The sequence below is a fragment of the Jaculus jaculus genome, chromosome 6, assembly GCF_020740685.1.
Source record: "Jaculus jaculus isolate mJacJac1 chromosome 6, mJacJac1.mat.Y.cur, whole genome shotgun sequence".
Lineage (NCBI taxonomy): Eukaryota > Metazoa > Chordata > Mammalia > Rodentia > Dipodidae > Jaculus > Jaculus jaculus.
Genome location: NC_059107.1, coordinates 159,021,812 through 159,048,967, shown reverse-complemented (window position 1 = coordinate 159,048,967; position 27,156 = coordinate 159,021,812). Strand labels below are relative to the sequence as shown.

Below are 27,156 nucleotides of genomic sequence, written 5' to 3'. Positions count from 1 at the left end.
GGTTTCCCACCAGGAATAGATGGTAAGACCCAAATGCTGAAGGAAGACTCCACATACTTGGGCTGGAAGGCCACTGAGAAACCCTGCTGGAGCTGAACTGAAAACCTCCTCCATGTAGACCAGCTGACAGAAAGCTGGAAGAAGCAATTCACTGGGAGAGAGAGAAATCACCAGTGAAGATACTCAACAGTGGACACTACAAGTCTTATATTTGGCCAGCCAGGCCAAATGAGCCAATGGGTGCAATAGTGGCACATCTGTCATGGTGGAAACCAACTGCCCTCTATATGGACTGGAGGCCGGCTCCATAGGAGGGAATACATCCCTGATACTGAAAACTTAAAACAGGGGTAGTCATGAGCCCTAGGAGTGTAATGTCTGCTGCTGTCTGGCTAAATGTATATACTATGCTTATCATCATTATTTATTTATTTATTTTTGGTATTTTGAGGTAGGGTTTCACTCTATCCCAGGCTGACCTGGAATTCACTATGTAGTCTCAGTGTGGCCTTGAACTCATGATGATCCTCCTACCTCTGCCTCCCCAGTGCCAGGATTAAAGGCATGTGCCACCACACCTGGCTCCTCAACCACTTTTTGTTTTAAGATTTATTTTTATTTATTAGAGACAAAGAAAGGGGGAGAGAGAGAGAGAGAGAATGGGCACACCAGAGCCTCTAGCCACTGCAAATGAACTCCAGATGTGTGTGCCACCATGTTCATCTGGCTTACATGGGACCTGGAGAATGGAACCTTGGTCCTTAGGTGTCACAGGCATGTGCCTTAACTGCTAAACCATCTCTTCAGCCCCTGCTCAACCACTTTTTAAAACATCATCATCAGGGCTGGCTCACTGGTTAAAGGCACTTGCTTACAAAACCTGGCATCCTGGGTTCAATTTCTTACTTGGGTGCTAGGACTAAAGGTGTGCATCATCATACCTGGCTTGAGTAAAAAATATATATATATAAAATCCTCTTTTATTTTTAATGTCCAGGATTTGTATTGTAAGGGTCAGAGCAGAGTGTCCCACTGGACTCAAAACTTATAAGTTCTCATTTGGCTGGTGAGGCCAATAGGGATATTTCTTCTTGTCTAATTTGGGTTCTGGAAAGGCTTCATTCAAATCCTCAATGGTCATCTGATCAAAGGGAACTATGTTCTTCATTTTCTCCAGTTGGGCCTCCAGTTTCTGGATCCTGATCTTTGACTGAGACACAAACCCAGCACAGTGATTCATATCTTCCTTTTCTTCAGCATCCACCTGGGCAGAGTATTTATCCTTGGGCACAGAAACCTTTAGGGCATTATACCTCTTTTCAAAATCATTCACCAAGCCTGCCTTGGCCACTTTGGCCTTGTAGTAAGCCCAGTCAATTGCTGGTGGGTTCTCAGGCAGGACAGCCAACCTGGTGCTGAGGGTCTCATTCCAGGACTTCAGGTAGTTGGCAATGGCCTTTTGGTTTCGGGGTATGATTTCCCCAAAAGCTACCCAATCAATAGCTTTTAGAGCAAGCTTGTGCCCAGCCATCTTGGGATCCTTCACCGACCTCAGAAAATATATATTTTCTTAAAGCATCAAGCCAGGCATGGTGGCACATGCCTTTAATCCCAGCACTTGGGAGGCAGAGGTAGGAGGATCGCTGTGCATTTGAGGCCACCCTGAGACTACATACAGCCTGGGCAGGAGCAAGACTCCATCTTGAAAAACAAAAAACAGTAACAATAACAACAAAAGCCATCATCATCACTGGGTCAGATGCACAAGGTGACATGTGCATCTGGAGTTCATTTGCAGCAGTTAGAGGCCCTGGCATGCCCATTCATATTCTCTCTCTCTCTGCTTGCAAATAATTATTTTAAAACCATCTTCAGATAATCACTACACCTAAATATACCTATCCACCAGAACTAAAATTTTAAAAATTGACAGTGTCAAGTTTTGGTGAGGTTATGGAGAATCTAGAGTGTTCATATATTGCTAGTGGAAAGGTAAAATGATATTGCCGCTTTGAGAAGTAATTTGATGGTCTCTTAGAAAGTGAAAACTACACTTACTGTATGTGGCAAGCAGAATTTTCAAATGGCCTTTAGAAGCAGTTTTCTTAAGTGATAACAGAAGAATCAAAGGGATCTGAGGTATTAGGAAGACACTGTGCCATTGTGGGTTTGAAGACAGAAGGCTCATGTGAGAAAGAACTTAAGACAATGTTTAAGAGCTGAAAAGGGCCACTGGGGAAGAGTTCATTTCCCCAGATAAGCACCCAACCTGGCTAACATTTTGATTTTACCCATGTGGAATCCTAAATGGAAAACCTGTCAGTTACAGAGTGCCTGCTGAGCATGTAAAAGGCCCTGCTTTGTTCCCCAACACTGCAGCAAAGATATTACCAACTCAAGTGGAAAACCTGATTGAGCCCACCCAAATCCAGGACCTAGAGAATTGTGGAGTGATAAATCATTTAGGTCCCTAACTTTGTGGTAACATTTTTTTAAAAAAAACATATTTTTAAAATTTTATTTTATTTACTTATTTATTTGAGAGAGAGAGAGGCAGAGAGAGAGAGAGAGAGAGAGAGAGAATACAGGGCCTCTAGCCACTGCAAATGAACTCCAGATACATATACCATCTTGTGCATGTGGCTTATGTGGGTACTGGGGAATTGAACCTGGGTCCTTAAGTTCACAGGCAAGCACCTTATCTGCTAAGCCATCTCTCCAACTCCCCCCCCCCCATGGTAACTTTTTACATAGAAATAGAACTCTAATATATCATTTGACCAAGCAATCCTACTCTTAGGTATTTACCCAAAACAAATGGATCTTTATATAGCCACATAAAGATTTATACTCAGTGTTAAAACGAACTTTATTCAGAAATGAGAACAGTAATACAAGCCTGTAATCCTAGCACTTAGGAGGTAGAAGCAGGAGCATCAGAAGTTCAAGGCCACCCTTAATACATAGTAAATTCAAGGCTAGTCTAGGCTATATAAGACTGTGTCTCACTGGACGTGGTGGCTCATGCCTTTAATCCCAGCATTTGAGAGGCTGAGACCAAATAATGAATTCCAGGTCAGCCAGAGCTAGATTAAGACCCTACCTTGAAAAAAAAAAAGACTGTGTCTTAAAAATTCTTTAAAAATTAAAAGAACAACTTCAGGACTGGAGAGATGGCTCAGTGATTACTGTGCTTGCCTGCAAAATTTAACACCCTGAGTTTGCTTCCTCGGTACCTACATAGAGCCAGATGCACAGAGTAGCACATGCATCTGGAGTTCATTTGCATTCTTTCTCTTTTTCTCTGTCTCTCTCTGCTTACAAATAAATAGCTTTTTCTTTTTTTAAAAAAAAAGAGCAAGTTAGCCTGGTATGGTGGTACACTTGGGAGGCAGAGGTAGGAGGATTGCCATGAGTTCGAGGTCACCCTAAATTCATAGTGAATATAATATAATATAATATAGTATAATTCACATAGTGAAATCCAGGTCAGCCTGAGCTAGAGTGAAACCCTACCTTGAAAAAACAAAAAACACAAGACAAAAAAAGAAAGAAAGAGAAAAAGCGCAACTTTATTCACAATATCCAAAAGTCTGGAAATTCAAAATGTCTATCAATAGGTGAATGAATAAACAAATTGTAGTATAGCTACATAAAGCAATGAATACCATTCCACAGTAAACATAAATGAATTTCTGATACATAACAATGTGAATGGATCTCAACACAATTAAGCTAAATGCAAGAAACCAGACACAAAAGTCTACATATTGTAGGACTTAATTTATATGAAACTCTAGAAAATAAACCGGGCATGGAGCACATGCCTTTTTAATCCCAGTACTTGGGAGGCAGAGGAGAAGGATCACCATGAATTCAAGGCCACCCTGAGACTACAGAGTGAATTCCAGGTCAGCCTGGACTAGAGTGAGATCCTACCTCAAAAAATCAAAAACAAAAACAAAATCTGGAAAATATAACCCAGTAACAGAAAGCAGATCAATGTTGGTGAAGAGTCAGTGAGAACAATAGACTTGGCAGTAAAGGAGAATGACAGGATGTTCTGGAGTGATAGAAATGCTCTACATCATGAGTGTGATATGGTTTACAAAACTCTGCATTTATCAAAACTCATCCAGTTGGACAGCTAAAATCAGTAAATTTAGTCATATATTACTTATAGTTCAATAAAGCTGGATTTTTTTTTTAGAGAGAGAGAGAAAGAAAGATAAAAATAAAAGGGAGGAAGGAAGGAAGGAAAGAAAGAAAGAAAAACAGAAAGAAAGAGAGAAAGAAAGAAAGAAAGAAAGAAAGAAAGAAAGAAAGAAAGAAAGAAAGAAAGGGCCAAGCATGGTGGTACACACCTTTAATCCCAGTACTTGGGTGAAGGCAGAGGTAGGAGAATTGCCGTGAGTTCAAGGCCACCCTGAAAGTACATAGTGAATTCCAGGTCAGCCTGAGCTAGAGTGAGACCCTACCTCAAAAAAAAAAAAAAAAAAAAAAGAGAGAGAGAGAAAAGAAAAGAAGCAGATAGATAATAGATAGAGAATGGGCATGCCAGGGCCTCCAGCCACTGCAAACAAACTAGACGTATGCACTACTTTGTGCACTTGGCTTTACGTGGGTACTGAAGAATCAAACCCAGGTCCTTAGACTTTGCAGGTAAGCACTTTAACTGCTGAGCCACCTCTCCAGCCCCCCGTTGATTTTTTTTAAGTTCTTCTTTTCTTTCTTTTTCTTTTTGTTGTTTTTGAGGCAGGGTCTCACTTTAGCCCAGGCTGACCTGGCAGTCACTCTGTAGTCCCAGGATGGCCTCACAGCAATCTTCCTACCTCTGCCTCCTGAGGGCTGGGATTAAAGGTGTTGGCCACCACACCCTGCTCAGCTGATTTTTTAAAAAGGGAAAAACAAGCTAACAAAAAGCCTGTGCTGAGGCTGGAGAGATGGCTCAGTGGTTAATGGTGCTTGCTTGCAAAGCCTGACAGTCTGGATTCAATTCCCCATTACCTACGTAAAGCCAGATGCACATGGTAAAACATGTGTCTGGAGTTCATTTACAGTGTCAGAAGCTCCTGGCATACCTATTCTCTCTCTCTCTCTCTCTCTCTCTCCTAAATATAACATGTTTTTGAAATAAATAATTAAAAATTTTTTTGTTTGTTTTTCCAGGTAGGGTCTCACTCTAGCCCAGCTGACCTGGAATCACTATGTAGTCTCAGGGTGGCCTCGAACAGCAATCCTCCTACCTCTGCCTTCTGAGTGCTGGGATTAAAGGTTGCACCTCCACGCCCAGCTGAAAAAAGAAAAGAAAACAGTATCTTTATGAAATTCATAAAGGAAGAGCACTTTTCCCTCTTTAAGCACCTATGAATACTTTCACAGAACTCCAAAGGCTTCCAAGACCCATGGTGAGCTAACCCAACCACCTCATTTCATAACCAGGTAAACAGGTCCTGGAGAGAAAATATTTGATCCAAGGGCACCTGGGTGGCAAGTGTGGAGCCAAAACAAAGGTCTCCTGATTTCTTCTCTAAAATGAGCACTTTTTCTTTTCTCTTTTCTTTTCTTTTCTTTTCTTTTATTCTTTTCTTTTCTTTTCTTTCTTTTCTTTTCTTTCCTTCCTTTTCTTTTCCTTCCTTCCTTCCTTCCTTCCTTCCTTCCTTCCTTCCTTCCTTCCTTCCTTCCTTCCTTCCTTCCTTCCTTCCTTTTTTGTTTTGTTTTGTTTTTTCAAGGCAGTGTTTCACTCTAGCCCAGGCTGACCTGGAATCACTATGTAGTCTCAGGGTGGCCTCGAACTCATGATGATCCTCCTACCTCTGCCTCCCGAGGGCTGGGATTAAAGGCGTGCACCACCATGCCAGGCTTAAAGTGAACTCTTAACCAGTGGGCATTTCCAGCAGCTTCCCAGGTACCCAAGACTACATAGGCATCAGCCAGTATCCATAGCTATCCCACCTGGGGAGGTTGTGTTCCTACCACCACTCCTTCACCCATGTATACAAAGTCAGCAAGGCCGCTTGCTAGTGGGAGAGGAGCCAGGGCACTGTGAAATGGGACTATCACTTGGGTAACAATGGCTTTTGTTCACAAGATGTACTCTTGGGACAGCAATAGCATAAGTTTGGTAGTCACAAAGTTTTGTACTTGAATCCTGACCTAAAGGTATATAATGATAAGTGTATTAATTAACATCATTTGGACTTTTTTTGGTCTTTAACACAGTTTCTTTTTTTTTTTTTTAATTTATTTATTTGAGAGCGACAGACACAGAGAGAAAGACAGATAGAGGGAGAGAGAGAGAATGGGCGCGCCAGGGCCTCCAGCCTCTGCAAACGAACTCCAGACGCGTGTGCCCCCTTGTGCATCTGGCTAACGTGGGACCTGGGGAACCGAGCCTCGAACCGGGGTCTTTAGGCTTCACAGGCAAGCGCTTAACCACTAAGCCATCTCTCCAGCCCTAACACAGTTTCTTAAACTGTGGGTTATGACTCTGTATGGGGTTGCATAACTGAATTGTGGGGGTTATAAAAAAAGTTTGGCAACAATAAAAGGTTTCTGAGTGCATCACAATCAAATTTAATTCAAAATCAAATGCATAGTGAACCTAAGGTGCCTTTGCAGCACTTGCCTATGTTGCCATTGCAAGACTTCACTGTAGCCTTGGCTCTGAACACATACCCTGTGCACTTTGCACACCACACAATGCCAACAAATGCTGCTTCAAACACCTTAGCTCATAACCAAGATTATTATATGTTATGAATTGCAGTGTTTTTATAGACTATACAAGGTTTCTGCTCTTATAGAAACATAATAGTTAACAGAAAACAAAGACTTTTAGTTTTCTTTCTACCATCATTTTTCAGCATGTATCAAATTAGCATCTTTTTTGTTGTTTATTTTTATTTATTTATTTGAGAGAGCAACAAACAGAGAGAGAAAGAGGCAGAGAGAGAAAGAATGGGCACGCCAGGGCCTCCAGCCACTGCAAACGAACTCCAGATGCATGCGCCCCCTTGTGCATCTGGCTAACATGGATCCTGGGGAATTGAGCCTCGAACCGGGGTCTTTAGGCTTCACAGGCAAGCACTTAACTACTAAGCCATCTCTCCAGCCCTAGCATATCTTTTTATTGTTGTTGTTCTTTGCTTTTTTTTTTTTTCCCCTTAGAGAGAGCAAGAGAGAATTGGTGTGCCAGGGCCTCAACCACTGAAATTGAACTCCAGATGCATGTGCCACCTAGTGGGCATGTGTGACCTTGTGTATCTAGCTAATGTGAAATCTGGAGAGCCCAACATGAGTCCTTAGGTTTTTTAAAAAATTTTATTTAGTTATTTGCAAGCAATGATAAAGAGGAGAGAGAGAGAGAGAGAGAGAGAGAGAGAGAGAGAGACTGGGTGCACCAGGGCCTCCAGTCACTGCAAATGAACTCCTTGTGCTTCTGGTTTACATGGGTACTGGGGAGTCGAACCTAGGTCCTTTTGCTTCACAGGCAAGTACCTTAACCACTGAGCTATCTCTCCAGCCCCTGGGTCCTTAGGCTTTGCCGGCAAATGCTTTAAGCACTAACCCATCTCTCCAGCCCTGTTCTTTGCTTTTTTTTAAAAAAAAATTTTTTTTGGTTTATTTTTATTTATTTATTTGAGAGTGACAGACAAAGAACGAGACAGAGAGAGAGAATGGGCACTCCAGGGCTTCCAGCCACTACAGACAAATTCCAGATGTGTGCGCCCCCTTGTGCATCTGGCTAATGTGGGTCCTGTGGAATGGAGCCTTGAACTGGGGTCCATAGGCTTCACAGGCAAGTGCTTAACTGCTAAGCCATCTCTCCAGCCCTGTATTTTGCTTTTTGAGGTAGGGTCTCATTCTAGCCAAGGCTGAATGAATTTTGGCTTAGGATTAAGACAGAACTTCCAGCAATTTCTGACCTTGTGTCATTTTGTACTATGTATTTATGTGATTGATGCTGCATTCTCAACATTAACAATTACAAAATTAAAATACTGATCAACTCTGAAAAATGTTCTATTTCCTGCAGGACCAAATATTCAGCCAAAACTTAATGCTTTCTGTAAAAGTAAACAGGCAACCCCATGTCATGAGTATGAAATTTAACTTTTGTTTTTAATAAATGGAAAAATTATATGTATACCAGAGAATTGTTTTTTTTTTGTTTTTTTTTTTGTTTATTTATTTGAGAGCGACAGAGAGAGAGAGAGAGAGAGAGAGAGAGAGAGAGAGAGAGAGAGAATGGGCGCACCAGGGCTTCCAGCCACTGCAAACGAACTCCAGACGCGTGCGCCCCCTTGTGCATCTGGCTAACGTGGGTCCTGGGGAATCAAGCCTCGAACCAGGGTCCTTAGGCTTCACAGGCAAGCACTTAACTGCTAAGCCATCTCTCCAGCCCGAGAATTGTTTTTAAATAAATTTACTGCTAGACATGGTGGTGGTGCATGTCTTTAATCCTAGCACTTGGGAGGCAGATGTAGGATGATTGCTGAGAGTTCAAGGCCAGCCTGGGACTACAGATTAAGACCTAGGTCAGTCTGGGCTAGATCAAGACCCTACCTCAAAAAAAATTTTTTTTTCAGCCAGACATGGTATCACATGCCTTTAATCCCAGCACTCAGGAGGCAGAGGTAGGAAGATCACCGTGAATTCAAGGCCACCCTGAGACTACATAGTGAATTCCAGGTCAGCCTGGGCTACAGTGAGACCCTACTTCAAAAAAAAAAAAAAAATAGGGCTGGAGTGATGGCTTAGCAGTTAAGGTGCTTGCCTGTGAAGCCTGAAGGTGCAGGCTACTACCCACGTAAGCCAGATGCATGAGGTAGCACATGCATCTGGAGTTTGTTTGCAGTGGCTATAGGCCCTGGCGCACTTATTCTCTATCTTCTTGCCACTGTCTAATAAGTAAGTAAAGATATTTATAATTTTTTCCCCTAAGGCTGGAAGGATAGCTTAACAGTTAAGGCGCTTGCCTGCAAAGCCAAAGGACCCAGGTTTGATTCTCCAGGACCCATGTAAGCCAGATGCACAAGGTGGTACATGCATCTGGAGTTCATTTGCAGTGGCTGGATGCCCTGGTGTGCCCATTTTTTTTTTCTCTCTCTCTCCTTCTGTCAAATAAATAAAAATAAAATATTTTTAAAAATTTTCTAATTAGGCATGGTAGCTCATGTCTAATTCCAGCACTCAGGAGGCTAAGGTAGGAAGATCACTGTGAGCTTGAGGCTGGCCTGGGCTATCAGAGTGAATTCCAGATCAGCTTGGGCTAGAGTGAGACCTTGCTTCAAAAAAATGTTATTTTCCATAACTTGTTATCAGCAGATATTTCATTTATATACCTATATACCTACGGTCACTTAAAAATTTCTCAGGTTAGCCAGGCGTGGTGGCACATGCCTTTAATCCCAGCATTCGGGAGGCAGAGGTAGGAGGATCTCTGTGAGTTCAAGGCCACTCTGAGATTACATAGTGGTCAGCTGAACTAGAGTGAGACCCTACCTCAAAAACCAAAAAAAAAAAAAGAAAGAAAGAAAGAAAAGAAATTTCTCAGGTTTATCATAATAGGAGGAAAAGGATGATATCAAAATAAAAGACTGAGAGGGGCAAGGGGTATGATGTAGAGTGGAGTTGCAAAGGGGAAAGTGGGGGGGGTCAGGTAATTACCATGGTTTATTGTCTATAATTATGGAAGTTGTCCAAAAAAAAACTTTAAAAAATTTCTCAGGTCAGAATCTAGAGAGATGGCTAAGTGGTAAGAGTGCTTGCAAAGCCTGACAGCCCTGGTTCGATTCTCCAGTACACATATAAAATCAGAACACACAGCCTGTGCACTTTGCATACTGTCACACCACACCGTGCCAACAAACACTGCTTGATACAGCTCAGCTCAGAACCAAGATTATTATTCATTCAGTCATTCCTTCATCCAGTCATGGTTTATCACACACTTATTGGCTTTGTTTCTTACAATCTGTGAGTGCCTAAATGATAGGAATCATGTCATGTTCGCTTGTGTCCCTACTCATTTGTTCATCTACTCACTAATTCATTCAATCATCCGGTGAAATTTTTTTTTTCAGTGTTGGAGATCAAACCCAGGGCCTTAAGCACACTGTGGAAAAGCACTCTGTTGCTGAACAGCATTCACAGCCCCACCAACAACAAAGCTATCATTTACAGAACTTATGCCAATTTGTATCAAGCTCTATGTTCTGATTAGGTGTGAGTGAATCACTCCCCCACCCTGTTGTAAATGTTAAAACATGAGCTTGAGCCTCTTAGAAATATTAGAAGAATAAAAATCTTTTCACCCAAGGAGGCATGTATCTAACAAATCAGACACAATCTAAGTGCCCACTGTGTCCTTGGGACAAGCTTAAGGTATTACAGATCACAGTCACATAAATCTAAATTATTAAGATGATGGCCAGCAGGCTATGTCCCCATAATGCAGCATACTTTTTTTTTTCCTGCTTATGACCTCTGTGAACTGGCTGGAAGGGAAAGAACAGTTTAAAAGCACATTTCAGCTGGTCATGGTGGTGCACCCCTTTAATCCCAGCACTCAGGAGGCAGAGGTAGGAGGATCGCCATGAGTTCAAGGCCATCCTGAAACTACATAATGAATTCCGGTTCAGCCTGGACTAGTGTGAAAACCTACCTTGAAAAACCAAAAAATAAAAAATAAATAAAAACACATTTCAGATAGTTATGATGAAGGAAATAAAGATGCAATGGAAGAATCTAGGTAGATGGGCTATGAGTGTTTGTTCGGGAATTTTAAAAAATTAATTAATTTACTTATTTATTTGAGAGAGAGGGGAGGGAGTGAGAGAGAATGGGTGGGACAGGGTCGCTAGCCACTGCAAAAGTATTCCAGATGCATGTGCCACCTTGAACATCTGGCCTACATGGATACTGGGGAACTGAACCTGGGTCTTTAGACTTTGCAGGGTAGCACCTTAACCACTAAGCCATCTCTCCAGCCCTGGGAAATTCAATGACAATTGCTCTATGTTTGAAAGTGGTCAGACTAAAAATATTTAAGAGCCCATCCTAACCCTAAGTCCCAGATAATATGAGAAGTAACAGCATTAAAGCTGATTGTTTGATTCTCATCTGATTTTATATATATATATATATATATATATATATATATGTACACACACACATATATATGTATATGTAATAAATTATATATATATATAATTTATTTATTTATTTAATAGAGAGAGAGAATGGGTGTACCTCCAGATGCATACGCCATCATTTGGTGCGTCTGACTTTACATAGGCACTGGGGAGTTGAATCTGGGTCCTTAGGGTTCACAGGAAGCACCTTAACCTCTAAGCCATCTCTCCAGCCCCTCATCTTTCTTTAAACCCCAAAGGGGAACGAGACCCAGACTCACATCTTGCCCTTGAGGGTCTCGGTCTGATGGGAGACTGCTGTGAAAACAGAGATCGATGCATGATATAACAGATGTGTGATCTCTGAAGAGCCCAGAGCCTTGTGTATGGATGAGCACTCAAACAAGGTTCAGCAGCCACCAGCACAGGGCAAACTCCTGGGGTCTCCCCACACTTCACACTCTTCACAGGCCCTGATACAGAATTCAGTGGCTAAGGATATGATGATGGCTGGATAAACAATGAGTCCTCTAAGCCACAAAATACAAACCCCTCTGGGGGAAACATCTGTTCTGCTTGGCCAGCATCCATCCTCCTTGGTCACAATTTTCCTTCGGAGAAGCATCCCCCTCTCAGGGTCAGTCCACATGGGTTGTGGAGAGCTGACCATATATATATATACCCTAGCTTCCAGGAGAGGACACTGACCCAGGCCAAGCTGGTCTGGGCATCTCCTGCCCCAGCCATGGGGACTACATTACCCACATCAGGTTAATGAGACTCAAATTCTTGGAGCTTCTAAGGAAAAACAAATTTCTTTCCATTGCAAGGACACAAACCCAGAGCCACTGTTGCTCATGCCCTGAGAGTAAAGCTGCCAATGAGGAAAGCAGAGCTGGCAAGTGGAAGAAGAGCTCACGGCAGGCTCTGCGTCCCTGGGGCCAGCTGTTTGAAGCCATTTGGAAACAATTAAGCTTGTCACAGCAGCTCTTGGATTTTATTATTGTTTATTTGAGGCCTAGGTCTCACTGTAGTCCAGGCTGACCTCAAACTCACAGTGATCCTCTACCAAAATGCTGGAAATTTAAGTATGAGCCACTCTCCACTATCCCCTGTTTATTTATTCTTTTGAGACAGGGTTTCATGTAGCCCTCCAACTCTGGGTACTGAGATGACTTTGAACGCCTGAACTTCCTGCCGCCACCACCTCCCAAGTCCTGAGCTTACAAGTGGGTACTACTGCTACAATTAAAACAAATGTGAGGCATAAAATGGCAGGTCAGCCAGGCATGGTAGCACATGCCTTTAATTCCAGCGCTGGGGAGGCAGAGGTATGAGGATCACTGGAAATTTAAGGCCAGCCTGGGCTAGAGGGATACCCTGCCTCGAAAACACAACAAAAAAGGCAGGTCAGGAATATTGGTGAAGGAAAACCAGAGGGCTTACAGCTGGGTGTAAGAGAGCCAGCCTAACTAGATCAGAGGCTGGGCAGGGCTCTGGGATACACAGTAGTCAGTCAGCCAACATGAGGCGTCTCCTTGAGAAGCATGCACAAGGCACCTTTGTCCCTTCCCCTGGTGACCTCCTCAACTTTATGAGTATTTACACCTTTGTACATATTCCTGCATCAAATTGTAACAGACTGAATTATAGATTAAGAGAGCTTTCAAGAAAGCCTCTACCTATTCCAGGAAAGGGACCACCCTCGACTGCCTCAGGGGTAGGTAAAGGGAGGAGAAATAGTAGACCAAGACTTAAGAAGTCTAGAGGCAGCCCTTCGTCCTTGCCCCTAGGCTCAGCTAACCCTCTACTCTAGAGGGTGTATTTACTCTCCACTTTTGCTTTCTCACCTGCTAATTACCTTAGTGCTTGCTAAAGTAAACCTTGATCGCTTTCTTGTCTACATGTGTCTCTGTGTGAATTGTGAATTCCTCTGCAGGAGCACAAGAACTATGGCTGCACTTGGGACCAGAGGAAATGCAGGGAGAAGGCAAATTTCCTGACCTGTCCCCGCCCCCACCATGCACGGCTTAGAAAGTCCCAACCAGCCACCCTTCAGGCCCTGGTGGGAACACTAGGCTGTGGAGGGCAGTTCCCTCTTCCTGATGTGACCAAAGAGAAGTAAGTCCCAAGGTCAGGGGCCCACGCAGCAAGGTCTTACCTGGACCAGGAGGTTCTGTAGACCAATGAGCAGCGACAGAACCTGCGATGTTCCCAGTGGAGCCAGGGCATTGTCCTCAGGGGCTGACAGAGGTTGAGCCGATGAGGGCATGAGGGCCACCAAGGCAGAGGAGAAGCTTTGTTGCAGGGCTGTCCGCAGGAAGCATAAAATGGCAGCTGGAAATGGATGATTTTTTTTTTTACCCTTTTTAAAAAGATTATTTATATATTTATTTATTTATTTATTTATTTATTTATTTATTAGACAGAGAGAGAGAAAGAGAGAAAGACAGAGAGTGTGTGTGTGAGCATGGGCACACCATGGCCTCTAGCTACTGCAAACAAACTCCAGATGCATGTGCCACCATGTGCATCTGGCTTACATGGAGAATCAAACCTGGGTCCTTAGGCTTCACAGGTAAGTGCCTTAACCACTAAGCCATCCCTGGAAATGGAAGATTCTTGACACCCAGTTCCTGCTGCCTTCCCCACCTTCCACCCAGGAGGAGAAACTAGGAAAATAAAATAATAAACTGGAGAGAACACAGGTTTGACTGAGTGACTGGCCCTATCTGGGACTCTGTGGGAAAGCTTTTGTTTTGTCTTGCTGGGATCTCCATGCCATACCTGACAGCAGAGCAGTCTTTTTCTTTGGAAAGCTGAGAGCCTTCAGTACCTGGTCCAGTTCCACGGACAGTGTCTGGTGGACCTGGAAGAGCAGGGGGTTAAGGGCTAAGCCCAGTATTCTAGAAGTATGGACAAAAAACAGCCAGTACCCCCATTTCTTCTACTGTTACTCCCCCCCCCAGCACCCACATTCATGCAGCATTGTTGAGAGGGGACAAAGAGGGCCACGCAGAACCCAAGTCACCATCCTGACCTCAAGAGTGTGAGGACAGTCAAACCTACACCTGGAGAACTAACTCTTACCCCAAATCTCCCCTCACATCAACAGCCTGTCCTACCAGAGAGCCTTCCCTAGCATCATCTGTGGTTCAGCCTGGCACTACTTATCTTTGACTTGGAGTTGGACAGACCAAGTTAAAATCCTGGCTGTAGCCAGACATTCTGGCACACACCTGTAATCCCACAATTTAGGAGGCTGAATCAAGAGGATCATGAGTTTGAGGCAAGCCTGGAATACATAACTAGACAAGGTCTCAAAAAGCACACTGGGAGCAGGACATGGTGGTGCCTTTAATCCCAGCACCTGGGAGGCAAAGGTAGGAGGATTGCCATGAGTTCAAGGCCACCCTGAGACTACACAGTGAATTCCAGGTCAGCCTGGGCTAGAGTGAGACCCTATCTCAAAGAAACAAAACAAACAAAAAAAGCACACTGGGGAGATGGTTTTGTGGGTAAGGTGCTTGTCACTCAGTTATGAGGACCTGAGTTCAATATCCAGAACCCACATAAAATTCCAGGCCATGGTGGCAAGTGCTCATAATCCCAGCACTGGTGTGGAGGAGACAAGCAGATCCCTGGACCACAATGGCCAGCCTGTGGTGAGCTCCAAGCCAATGAAAGACTTTGTCTTGAAAAGACATGGATGGCACTCTGAAGATAACACCTGAGGTTGTTCTCTGGCCTTAATACACACAAGCATACATGTGCATGTGCAGCCACACACATGCAACACACATACATGCATACGTGCATAAGCAACAAAGATAAACACAAGTCAATCCTGGTTCTGCCACTTGTCACTATGTGGTTATGGGCAAGTCACAGCATCTCTCTCAACCTGCTTCACTTTCTTTTTATTTATTCTTTTTTTGTTTGTTTTGTTTTGTTTTTCGAGTTAGGGTCTCACTCTAGCCCAAGCTGACCTGGAATTCACTATGGAGTCTCAGAGTGGCCTCGAACTCACGGTGATCCTCCTACCTCTGCCTCCCGAGGGCTAGGATTAAAGGCATGTGCCATCATGCCTGGCTTATTTTTTTTAATATTTAATTTTTATTTATTTTTTTTTGAGAGGAGAGAGAAATAGGCAGGGAGAAAGGGAGAATGAGCATGCCAGGGCCTCCAGCCACTGCAAACAAACTCCAGATGCATGTACTACCTTGTGCATCTGGCTTACATGGATCCTGGGGAATTGAACCTGAGTCCTTTGACTTTGTAGGCAAGCGCCTTAACCACTAAGCCATTTTTCCAGCCCCTATTTATTTTTTTTGTTTGTTTGTGTGTGTAATGTAGTGTGTGTGTGTACACGCAGATGCGTACACACCATACACATGCTTGTGGACGCCAGAGGAGGACTTTGGGTGCCCTTCTCTATCCCTCTTCCATGTACTTCCTTGAGATGGAGTTTCTCCTTCCACCTGGAGCTGCTGTTTTGTGTCTATTCCCCCATGTCACGGAGCCCCAGCAATTCTCCCATCTCCACTCTATACACACTGGGGTTATAAATGTGCATAGCTACACTCAGCTGTTTATATGGGAACTGGGGGGATGAATTCAAACAGTTTCAGGTCCTTGTGCTTAAGTAGCAAGTCCTCTTTTTTTTTTTTTTTTTTTTTGGTTTTTTTTCGAGGTAGGGTCTCACTCTGGTCCAGGCTGACCTGGAATTAACTCTGTAGTCTCAGGGTGGCCTTGAACTCATGGCAATCCTCCTACCTCTGCCTCCCAAGTGCTGGGATTAAAGGCGTGCGCCACCACGCCCGGCTAGCAAGTCCTCTTAACCATACAGTCATCTTTCCAGCCCCTGCCTCATTTTCTAAATTAATGAAATTCTTAAAAATGTGCCTGCCACTTGCTTTCACTACCTCCAGAACTATTTGAAGGAGCAGTTGTGGATCAGCATGAATGAACATGAACCTTATGGCCAAATTGAGGGGCCAGCATGAATGGCATGTTCAAAGCTGTATCTGCTCTACTCTCCTCCACCAGAACAAGCTGCCTGAGGGGAGGAACTACGACTCTAACAGTCTGGTACAAAAATGTTCCTTGCTAAAAAAAAAAAAAAAAAAAAAAAAAAAAAAGCCGGACATGGTGGCACACACCTTTAATCCCAGCACTCACACTCGGGAGGCAGAGGTAGGAGGATTGTCATGAGTTTGAGGCCACCCTGAGACTCCATAGTGAATTCCAGGTCAGCCTGGGCTACAGCAAGACCCTACCTCGAAAAACCAAAAAAAAAAAAAAGATAAAAAGAGGGCTGTGGCTGTGCTTCAGTGGTAGAGCATTTGCCTAGCTTATGTGAAGCCAAGCACCAGAAAAATAATAATTCTTTTTGGCTTGTAGAACCAGCAGGCTCTAGGCAGAAAAGGCAGCCTGGAAAAGGTACAAAGACACTATGTTAATATACTAATACTAGAGGAAAATGTGTGAGACTGTATGAACTCTATACTACTTGTTTTTCTTTTTTCTATTTTGTTTGTTTGTTTTGAGGTAGGGTCTCACTCTAGCCCAGGCTGACCTAGAATTCACTATGTAGTCTCAGGATGGCCTCGAACTCATGGCGATCCCCCTACCTCTGCCTCCTGAGTGCTGGGATTAAAGGTGTGCACCGCTGCGCCGTTTTCTTTTTTTCTAGTTTTAAAAAATATTTTGTTATTTATTTGAAAGAGGGAGACAGATACAGAGAGAGATAATGGGCACACCAGGGCCTCTAGCCACTGTAAATGAACTCCAGACATGTGTGCCACCTTGTGCATCTGGTTTATATGAGTACTGGAGAATTGAACATGGGTCCTTTGGCTTTGCTGGCAAGTGCCTTAACTATTAAGCCATTTCTCCAACCCAATTCTTTTTCTTTCTCTCCTTCCTTCCTTCTTTCCTTCCTTCCTTCCTTCCTTTCTTTTTGTAATTTTTCAAGGTAGAGTCTTCATGTAGCTCAGGCTGACTTGGACTTCACTATGTATTCTCAGAGTAGCCTCGAATTCAAGGCAATCCTCCTATCTCTACCTCCGAGTGGTGGAATTAAAGGTATGTACCACCACACTCTGATTTCTCTTTCTAAAATTTTTATTTATTTACTTATTTATGTGGGGGCAGGTAGAGAGAATGGACACATCAGGGCCTCTAGCCTGGTGATGCATATGCACAAGATGGAATATACATCTGTAGTTTGACTGCAGTGGCTAGAGGTCCTGGCAAGCCAATTCTCTCTCTCTCTCTCTCTCTCTCTCTCTCTCTCTCTCTCACACACACACATTAAAATAAATTTTTTTAAAGTGATACAAACGTTTGGCATCCATTTACAGCAGCACAAGGTCCTGGTGCACTTGCACACACACACAGACATGTGCAAATAAATAAATAAAAATTTAAATAAGAAAGATTTGACCTGGTGTGGTAGCACATGTCCCAGCACTTGGGAGGCAGAGGTAGGAGGAAATAAAAACAAAAAATAAAATAACCTTCTTCTCCACAAGTCTACCACAGGCACTATCCTTCAGCTTCTGCCATAGTTTATGCCTGCTATTATTGCTTGTCATCACCATAGTTTAACTATGGAACCATCTTTCCAGCCTAGAAGCCAGTTTAAAACTGACTTCATAGGCTGGACGGATTGCTTAGTGGTTAAGGCATTTGCCTGCAAAGCCAAAGGACCCAGGTTCAATTCCCCAGGACCAACATTAGCCAGATGCACAAGGGGGCACACGTGTCTGGAGTTCCTTTGCAGTGGCTGGAGGCCCTAGTGCGCCCATTCTGTCTCTCTCTCTGTGTCTCTCTCTCCTTCTTTCTCTGTTAAATAAATAAACAAATAAATAACTGAATTCACTTCTGCCAAAATGAGCTATGTGTCCATATGGCACTATGGAAACTCAGAGATAGTTTCTGTTCAGGAAGAGCAACCAACCCTGGGGAGGCGATACCTGGATGTGAGACAGCTCAGAAGGAAGCTCATGAAGGGCATTGTGGTAGTGAAGTGATAACAGGGAGAAGGGCTGGGAGGAAAGGAAGTTTTCTGTGGATAGAATCACTGTCCTTCTCTTCCCTGCACCTCCTCTCCAGCAGCAGCAATGACAGCTAGTCACATGTGGGCCTTCCTAGCTTGCCCACAAGGTTGCAAGCCAGCTTCCATGTCCCATGTCTAACCTGATCTATTGCATGTACCCCCGCATTCTAGCCCTGTATTCTAAACTTGTGCATCTTTGTGCCTTGCTGGAATTGTACTCTATCGGGAGTGCCTTTCCCTACTGTCTTTGCTACATACAGTCTTACTTATATTAAGGCTTTTCAGAGATTACCCATTCCCCAAGGGCAGGGCAAATGCTGTATTCATCTTTTTATTCTCCTGTGCCAGAATATGACCTGGCATGTAGGTGATTCTTACATGTTAAAAGGGTTAGTTTAGGGCTGGAGAGATGGCGTAATGGTGAAGGCACTTGTCCTGAAAAGTCTAATGACCCAGGTTTGATTCTCCAGGTCCCACATAAGCCAGATACACAAGGTGGTGCATGTGTCTGGAGTTCATTTGCAGTGGTTGAAGGCCCTGGAGTGCCCATTCTCTCTCTCTTTCTCTTTTTTTTCCCCTCTCTCTGTCTCTAGTAAATACATTTTAAAAAATAAAATCAAATAATTACATTTTTAAAGGGTTAATTTAAACCAATCTGACAATAACTTTGAATTTGTCCCCCCACTTTGTAAGTAAGAACACTGAATCTCAGAATAAAGGCCTTGCCAAGATCCCATGGCTAAGAAGCCACAGAACTGAGGCTAGAACTGAGGGTTTTCATCACTTCTTGGAGTGCCATCTCATGACTCAAAAGACATGGAGCTAGAGGCTAACCTGCAAGTTGCCCTTATGCTGCTGGGCAGAGAAGGAGGCAGTGAGCAGCCAGGCAGAACACAGCAGTGAAGTCCTGGGAAGTGCTGCGTCCGTCCAGGTGAGGGCCAGCGTCTTCTCCAGAAGCTCTATCAGGTCAGTGCTGCTCAGCAGTACAGCAGCAGCTGCAGGGAAGAGGCAGGCAGGGCCACACAGTTACACAGGAGACGGCCCTGTGTCTCTGCAGTGCTCAGCACCTGGCAAGGCCTCAGGCACACCAAAACACACCAAAGACTCAGGCTAGAGAGATGGCTTAACAGTTAAGGCACCTCCCTGCAAAGCCAAAGGACCCAGGTTCAATTCCCTAGGACCTACATAAGCCAAATGTACAAGATAGTATACCCATTCTCTCTGTCTCCCTCTCTGCCTCTTTCTCTCTCTCTCATAAATAAATAAATAAATAAATAAATAAATAAAAACTAAGAAAAACAAACAAAACCTCAAAGACCAGTGTGGGGCCCAAAGGATCCTTGTTTCATTGCAGCACAGGTGTTACTAAAACTGGAGCAAATCTAGGACCACAGCTGCACACAGATCTCTAGATATATTTTTTACATATGAAAAGTGAGGGTAGCAAGAGCACCTGACAATGCCCAGCAGTGTCCCTCTTCACCATCCCTGCTTGTACCTCTTTTCTGACTGCCAAGTGTGGTCCCATGAAGGCTCCCATACAGGAAGTTGAAGGAAGGCTGTAGGATGTCCACATCAGTGGGGTCGCACTTCCCACACAGCTTGCTCACTGTAAGAACCAGAGTCCCCAGGTGGTTTATGGCACAACGTTCCATGGCTTTAAGTATACTCATACTTCTCACAAATGATGGCCCACAACTGGCAAATTACAGGTGTCAGTTGTGAGGGGGCAGGTACAGACATTATGGTGTAGCCAGTGTGGGGGGAACACAGTGACAAACATAAAGACATGTTCACACCCTCCACCTCAACCCAACGTGCAAACAGCCCACAGCTGTGTGATAGCCAAAATGGACCGTAGGTTGAGCTGGTCAAGAGCAAGAATCCTTTACTTTCAAGCCAACCTGCCACCTTAGCAGGAGTCCTTGTTCTCTAAGATCATCCGTGCTCCTAATTATCCCAGTGAGTCAGCACTTGCCACATTCCTAAGGGAACTCTATGATGATGGATGGACACATGTCAGACTTCCTTTTGTGTCTTAGAAACTAGGTCTGGCTGGGTATCCTGGCTAACCTTGAACTCCCTCTAGAGTGCTAGAATTACAAACTCATGCCATCATGCCTGGTATGTTCTCTTGTGTGCATCCCCCCTTCTGGCTAACTCAACTCCTATTCAGTCACTCTTCATCTCAGGGGTACTCTTTGGTGGTCTGGCTTTTCCTGAGTTGCTCATGATGGGGCTCAGACTTTTCAGTGATGCAGCTGTCTTTGAAGTGCTCATGCTCCTGTAAGTAACCCCAGTAAACTCATTGGTTCACCAAGCTGGTCTTAGATGAAGTCTTGTTCTTTGACCTGTCAGTGCCCTCTCTATCTGGGATAAAGAGATTTTTTTTTTTTTTTTGTCTCCCCAGGAAAAGGCATACAACAATTGCACCTAAACAGACATTATAGAACCAAAGATGGCCCATGGAAGAGCAGTTCCATGGCTTCTGCTAAAGGTGATAAGACATGCAAAGAGGCTGAACTGTCTAAGGCTAGAGTGTCCATGGAGGAAATCCCGGGGTGGCAGGGTGGCCATCTTTATCCATATGGTATAGGATAGCATGCAGGTTAGTGCATGGATGCACCCTAAATGGCTGAGACAATATATTGCCATCCCTGACAACACCTATGGGACAAGATTGCCAGAAAGCTGTGGTGGCAGTTTTGTGGCTCCTACTATGGTAATAAGACATGAACTGTCTGCCTAGAGGGAATTTGCCTACTTAAGGAAGGAATTACAATGGGAAAAGGACGAGGCTAGTATCTTCCATATAGCCTCTGATTTGGCAAAAAAAAAAAGTGAATTGGAGGGAGGATGAGATGTGGAGCATTAGATCACAATGACTCCATGTTAAAGGTGCTTGCATATAAAGCCTGGAAGCCTGGGTTTGATTCCCCAGTACCCATATAAAGTCACAAAGCTACACAAAGTGGTACAAATGACTGCAGTTTTTTTACAGTGGCAGGAACTTTGGTGTCTCCATATTTTCTCTCTCTCCCCTGCTTCTTTCTCTATGTTTTTCTCATAAATGAATGGAAGGAAGGAAGGAAGGAAGGAAGGAAGGAAGGAAGGAAGGAAGGAAGGAAGGAAGGAAGGAAGGAAGAAAGAAAGAAAGGAAAAGGAGGGGAAAGGAAAGAAAATACCTGAGAGCTATGGCACATGCCTTTCCCAGCACTCAGAAGCCTATGAGGTAGGAGGATCACCATGAGCTTGAGGCCAGCCTGGGCTACAAAGTGAGTTTCAAGTCAGTCTGGTCTAAAGATCCTGCCTAAAAAGAAAAAAAAAAAAAATTCCTTGCCAGACATGGTGGCACATACCTTTAATCCCAGCATTTAAAAGGCAAACTGACCTACTTGCTCGCAAAGGAATGAAAGACAAAAGAAATGCCAGCACTCCTGAGTAAGCCCCAGCAAGCCCAGCCCCAGCCCATGGGCACTGTGCAAGAAACCAAGGCACCTTGGTGGAGCAGCTTTATGGCCATGCTGTCCAGTTCTTGCTCAGCCTCGTTCCTCAGCTGCACCCAGGAGAGGAGACTCAGCAGCAGCGGCAGGTTCCTTGAGGCTGTGAAGCACAGGGACAGTGGTCAGAGATCCTAAGCTTGAAGCACCCAAAGGTCAAACACCCCAAAATTTCAACTCTGCATTACTATCAAGCCTGCATTATTTCACTAATGTCTGTTTAGAAATACATAAAGCACTCCCAGTCTCATCACCTCACGGCCCGCTGGTACCTCTCGCAACCTTGAACACAGAAGTTTCTTTATGCAAAAGGTAGAGGTGATCATGGAGATATACCAACAACAAAATTACCAAGCATAAGCAACTAGCGTGTGCTCAGCCCTAAGCAAGACGTATAAACCACATCCTTGAAGGCTCAGGGAAACTCATGGAATGGAGGGGTGGGGATGTAAGAGCAGGAGGATGAGAAGTGGGGCTGCGAAATGCTACCTTCTGGATAGTGCAAATCCACTATACTCATGGACACATGAAAGATGGTGTTTAGTGTACAAGAGTGTGCCTATCAATCCCTCATCATAGATGGAGGGGTCCATAAGACTCACATCTCCCAGAGTAAAGAGTAGAAATTGATTATTGCTGAGAGAGGGAAACTCATGTCTTTTAGAGGGGCAGCCACTGAAGGATTGCCCATTCTCCAGTAAAAAACTTCTCACCGATTATTACACAAGCAATCTTATTAGTGGGGGAGGAAAGCACAGGGGCTAAGTGGTTAAGGTGCTTGCTATACAAAGTAGCTTGTGCATCTGGAGTTTGTTGGCAGTGGCTAGAGGCCCTGGCACTCCCATCATTCCCATTCTCTCCCTCCCTCCTTCCCTCCCCCCCCCCTCTCGGAGAAAGAGAGAGCCGGGCATCATGGCACACACCTTTAATCCCAGCACTCAGGAGGCAGAGGTAGGAGGATCGCTGTGAGTTTGAGGCCACCCTGAGACTACATAGTGAATTCCAGGTCAGCCTGGGCTAGAGTGAGACCCTACCTCGAAAAAACAAAACACAAAAAAATCCATGGAAGGGACTGGAGAGATGGCTAGTGGCTAAGGCACTTGCATATAACCCAGGTTCAATTTCCCAGGACCCCTGTAAGCCAGATGCAAGGTGGCATGTGCACCTGGAGTCCATTTGCAATGGCTAGAGGCCCTAGTGCACCCATTTTCTCCCTCTTTCTCTCTGTCTCTTTCTCAAATAAAAATAAATAAGACAGGCATGGTGGCACATGCTTTTAATCCCAGCACTTGGGAAGCAGAGGTAGGAGAACTGCTGAGAGTTCAAGGCCATCCTGAGACTACAGAGTGAATTCCAGGTCAGCCTGAGCTAGAGCAGGACCCTGCCTTGAAAAACCACAAATAAATAAATAAATAAATAAAATGTTAACAAAAGGCATGGAAGTAGGATGGAAAGCTAATGAAAAGAAGGGTTTTAGCGGGAGGAGAAAGGGGGAGAGGAAGGGCAAGAGAAGGGGTAAAAATTAATTATATACATGTATTAAACTGGCAAACAACATGAAAAAACATGAAGCAGGGATTTTTAGTTCTATTCTGCAGTTAAGAAATTGAGGCTCTGCACAGTAACAAAAACAGCATGGCACTGGCACAAAACAGACACATAGATCAATGGAACAGAATAGAGGACCCAGATTTAAGTCCGGGTAGTTATAGCTACCTGACCTTTAACAAAAATGCCAAAAATACTCATGAAGAAAAGACAGTGTCTTTAGCAAATGGTGCTGGGAAAACTGGATATGTATCTGTAGAAGGATGAAAATAGATCCTTCTCTCTTTATCCATGCACAAGAATTAAGTCCAGATGGATCAAAGACCTTAATATCAGACCTAAAGCTCTGAAACTGCTAGAGGAAAAAGTAGGGGAAACCCTTCAACATATTGGTCTTGGTAAAGACTTTCTGAATATAACTGCTCAGGAAATAAAATCACAGATCAACCGCTGGGACCTCATGAAATTACAAAGCTTTTGTACAGCAAAGGATACTGAATAGAGCAAAGAGGAAACCTACAGAATGGGAGAAAATCTTTGCCAGCTATACATCCAACAGAGGATTAATATCTAAGATATATAAAGAACTCAAAAGACTAAATAATAAGAAATCAAACACCTAATTAAAAATGGGCTATGAGTTCTGTTCTCCTCTGACTGGCCCTGGTGCTGGGCCCGCAGCGGCAAGCAGCTGCACCTTTGCAGTCGAGTCCTGCTCAGAGTTTGTGTTTCCTCGGGGCAGGCTCATCGTGAAGGGGCTGGGAGCTGTGCTGGAGTGGGCCTTCTGGTCCCATAGCCCACGGGGGCTGGGCCGCAATCATGTGAAGGACCTGGTCCAGGATCCCCCTCAGAGACCCCTGAGGATCACCACTTGGAGCTCAGGTCGGTGGCTGCTGTCATGGACACACTAGTGGAAAATGATATCTGCATCCTTAATCATGAGAAAGCCCACAGAGGAGACACCCTAACTCCACTCTCAATATATACAGGAGATGAATCTGTTGCTTCACATTTTGCCCTGGTCACTGCATATGAAGACATCAAAAAGCAACTTAAGGATTCAGAGAAGGAGAACTCATTCTTAAAGAAAAGAATAAGGGTTTTGGAAGAAAGGCTTGCAGGAACTCGATCAGATGAAGAGACAAGTTCTGTGGGACGAGAACAAGTAAATAAGGCCTATCATGCATATCGAGAAGTTTGCATTGACCGGGATAATTTGAAGAGTAAGTTGGATAAAATGAATAAAGACAACTCTGAATCTTTGAAAGTATGGAATAAACAGCTCCAGTCTAAAGAAGTAGAGCTCCTGCAGCTGTGGAAACTCAGCAGTAATGAGGAATTTAAATCCACCCTCATCAAACTGGGAGGTGGAAAAGTTGAGCTGTGACCTGAAGATCCATGGTTTGGAACAGGAGCTGGAACTGACCAGGAAAGAGTGTAACAATCTCAAGATGGAGCTGCAGAAAACCTGTCAAATAAGTCCATCTCAGGAAGACAGTATGCAGAGCAGAGATCTCCAAAGACTGAGCATTTCCAGTGATAGTGTGGAACATGCGTACTGGGAACTGAAGAGAGAGATGTCCAATTTACATCTGGTGACTCAAGTGCAGGCTGAACTACTAAAGAAACTGAAAACCCCGGCTGCTGTCAAGAAAGCCAGCAGGATGTGTGGAAGACCTTGGGAAAGACAGCACGAAATTACCCTTGACGAATTTCACTGCAACGTACAAAAGGCACCCCCCCTTATCACCCAATGGGAAAGCTATTTGTTATACTCCATCTTCTCCTTTACCAGAAGATATAAAGGTTTTATCAGAAAAAGCCATTCTCCAGTCCTGGACAGATAATGAGAGATCCATTCCTAATGATGGCGCAGACTTTCAGAAACACAATTCTTACAGCAGAAATTCTCTGGAAGACAATTCTTGGGTATTTCCAAGCCCTCCTAAATCAAGTGAGACAGCATTTGGGGAAGCTAAAAGTAAAACTTTTCCTGTACCCATCCTGCCACCCTTGCATTACTTGGATCAACATAATCAGAACTGCCTGTACAAGAACTGATCGACTGATTGGTGGTTTGAACATGTATACTCTGTAACTGCCAGCGGTTCTCAGAACCAAAAACATTCTTTAACAAATTCCATGTAGATTTTTCAAAGTTCTTCAGAATGTACATTTATTCACACTGTACAGTATTATGTCATTGATCTTCCAGGATGACAGGAGTGCCCTTCAGTCCCTTCTAGGAATCAGATATATGCTATTATATGAACTAGTAATCTTAATGTGTTTCTAGACTGTTGTACCTTTAATAATTACAAAATCTTCTCTGATAAAGAATGGAAATGCAGATTCTTTTAGACATAGCTTTATAAAGTATGAAATGCCTAAATATCCACTAACACAATACATGTATGACTACATAAAGAAGCAAATGGAAATGTGAAAGGTAAATATAATGGAATAAAAGTATGTACATTATTAAATCTCTAAAAAAAAGGGGGGGCTATGAGTCAGGCATAGTGGTGCATGCCTTTAATCCCACCACTTGGGAGGCAGAGGTAGGAGGATCACCATGAGTCCTGAGACTACATAGTGAATTCCAGGTTAGCTTGAGCTAGAGTGAGACCCTACCTCAAAAAAACAAAAAAATAAAAATAAAGGGCTATGGAACTAAATAGAGAGTTCTCAAAAGAAGAAATACAGATGGCACATAAACATCTAAAAACTGTTCTACATCCCTAGCCACCAGGGAAATACAGATTAAAACTACATTGAGATTCCATCTCACTCCTGTCAAATTGGCTACCATCATGAAAACAAATGACCATAAATGCTGGCAAGGATGCAGAAAGAGAAACACTACACTGTTGGTGGAAATGCAGTCTGGTCCACACATTGTGGAAATCAGTGTGAAGGTTCCTAAGATAGCTAAAAATAGATTTACCATATGACCCAGCTATACTACTCCTAGGCATATATTCTAAGGATTCGTCTCACTACCTTAGAGATACTTGCTCAACCATGTTTATTTCTACTCAATTCACAATAGCTGGGAAATGGAACCAGCCTAGATGTCCCTCAACTGATGAGTGGATAATGAAGATATGGCACATTTATACAATGGAGTTCTATTCAGTGGTAAAGAAAAATGAAGTTATGAAATTTGCAGGAAAATGGATGAATCTGGAAAGGATTATACTTAGCGAGGCAACCCAGGCCCAGAAAGCCAACTGTCACATGTTCTCTCTCATATGTGGATTCTAGCTGCAAAGGATTGGACTTCTATGTGAGTAGGAATAAAACTCAGCAGCAGAGACCAGTAAGCTAGAAAGGGGATATAAAGGGAATAAAAAGGGAGGGTAGGGAGACTTAATAGGATGGTATTGTACATATGTAAGTAGAAGAACAGATTAATGAGGGTAGAAAGGCCTAAGTCAGATCAGGGGAAAGGTGGAGGGAGGGCTAATAAAAATCTAAGAGGAGCTGGGCGTGGTGGCGCATGCCTTTAATCCTAGCACTCGGGAGGCAGAGGTAGGAGGATCGCCATGAGTTCAAGGCCACCCTGAGACTACAGAGTTAATTCCAGGTCAGCCTGGACCAGAGTGAGACCCTACCTCGAAAAACCAAAAAACAAAACAAAACAAAAATCTAAGAGGATATAAATAAGTTATATGGAAACCTACTTTTTTGGACAATGGAACACTCAGAAGCCACAAATTTTTACTAGAAAATTTTCAATGCCAGGGATGGGATGCCTTCCAGTGAGTTGTTGGCCCAGGAGGTCACTGATACCCCCAAAACATTATAGGCCATTGCTGAGGCTCTTGGTTTCCCACCAGGAATAGATAGTAAGACCCTATTGCTAAAGATTCCATATACTTGGGCTGCAAGGTCACTGAGAGCT

The 27,156-nt window shown here is 43.7% G+C and overlaps 2 protein-coding genes and 1 pseudogene across 3 annotated transcripts in view; 1 reads left to right on the top strand and 2 right to left on the bottom strand.

Annotated features, from left to right (window-relative positions):
- Positions 1–27,156, bottom strand: part of Mei1 (meiotic double-stranded break formation protein 1) — a 103,797-nt gene that overhangs the window by 9,739 nt on the left and 66,902 nt on the right. Inside the window, exons 22-26 of the mRNA XM_045152828.1 lie at positions 21,700–21,804; positions 19,700–19,810; positions 19,036–19,196; positions 13,926–14,007; positions 13,300–13,475 (exon numbers count right to left, since the gene is read on the bottom strand). Of these exons, the coding sequence (XP_045008763.1) occupies positions 13,300–13,475; positions 13,926–14,007; positions 19,036–19,196; positions 19,700–19,810; positions 21,700–21,804 (635 nt within the window). The remainder of the gene's footprint in view (positions 1–13,299; positions 13,476–13,925; positions 14,008–19,035; positions 19,197–19,699; positions 19,811–21,699; positions 21,805–27,156) is intronic.
- Positions 1,046–1,531, bottom strand: LOC105943876 (ATP synthase subunit d, mitochondrial-like). 2 transcript variants are annotated; one of them, XM_045152830.1, is made up of 2 exons: positions 1,298–1,531; positions 1,046–1,246 (listed from the first exon to the last, which is right to left on the bottom strand). In XM_045152830.1, the coding sequence occupies exons 1-2, from the start codon at positions 1,529–1,531 to the stop codon at positions 1,046–1,048; spliced, it is 435 nt and encodes a 144-aa protein (XP_045008765.1). The 2 variants fall into 2 exon arrangements, with proteins under 2 accessions (XP_045008765.1, XP_045008764.1); XM_045152829.1 differs by having other exon boundaries at positions 1,046–1,531.
- LOC101609224 lies at positions 24,148–25,310 on the top strand (annotated as a pseudogene).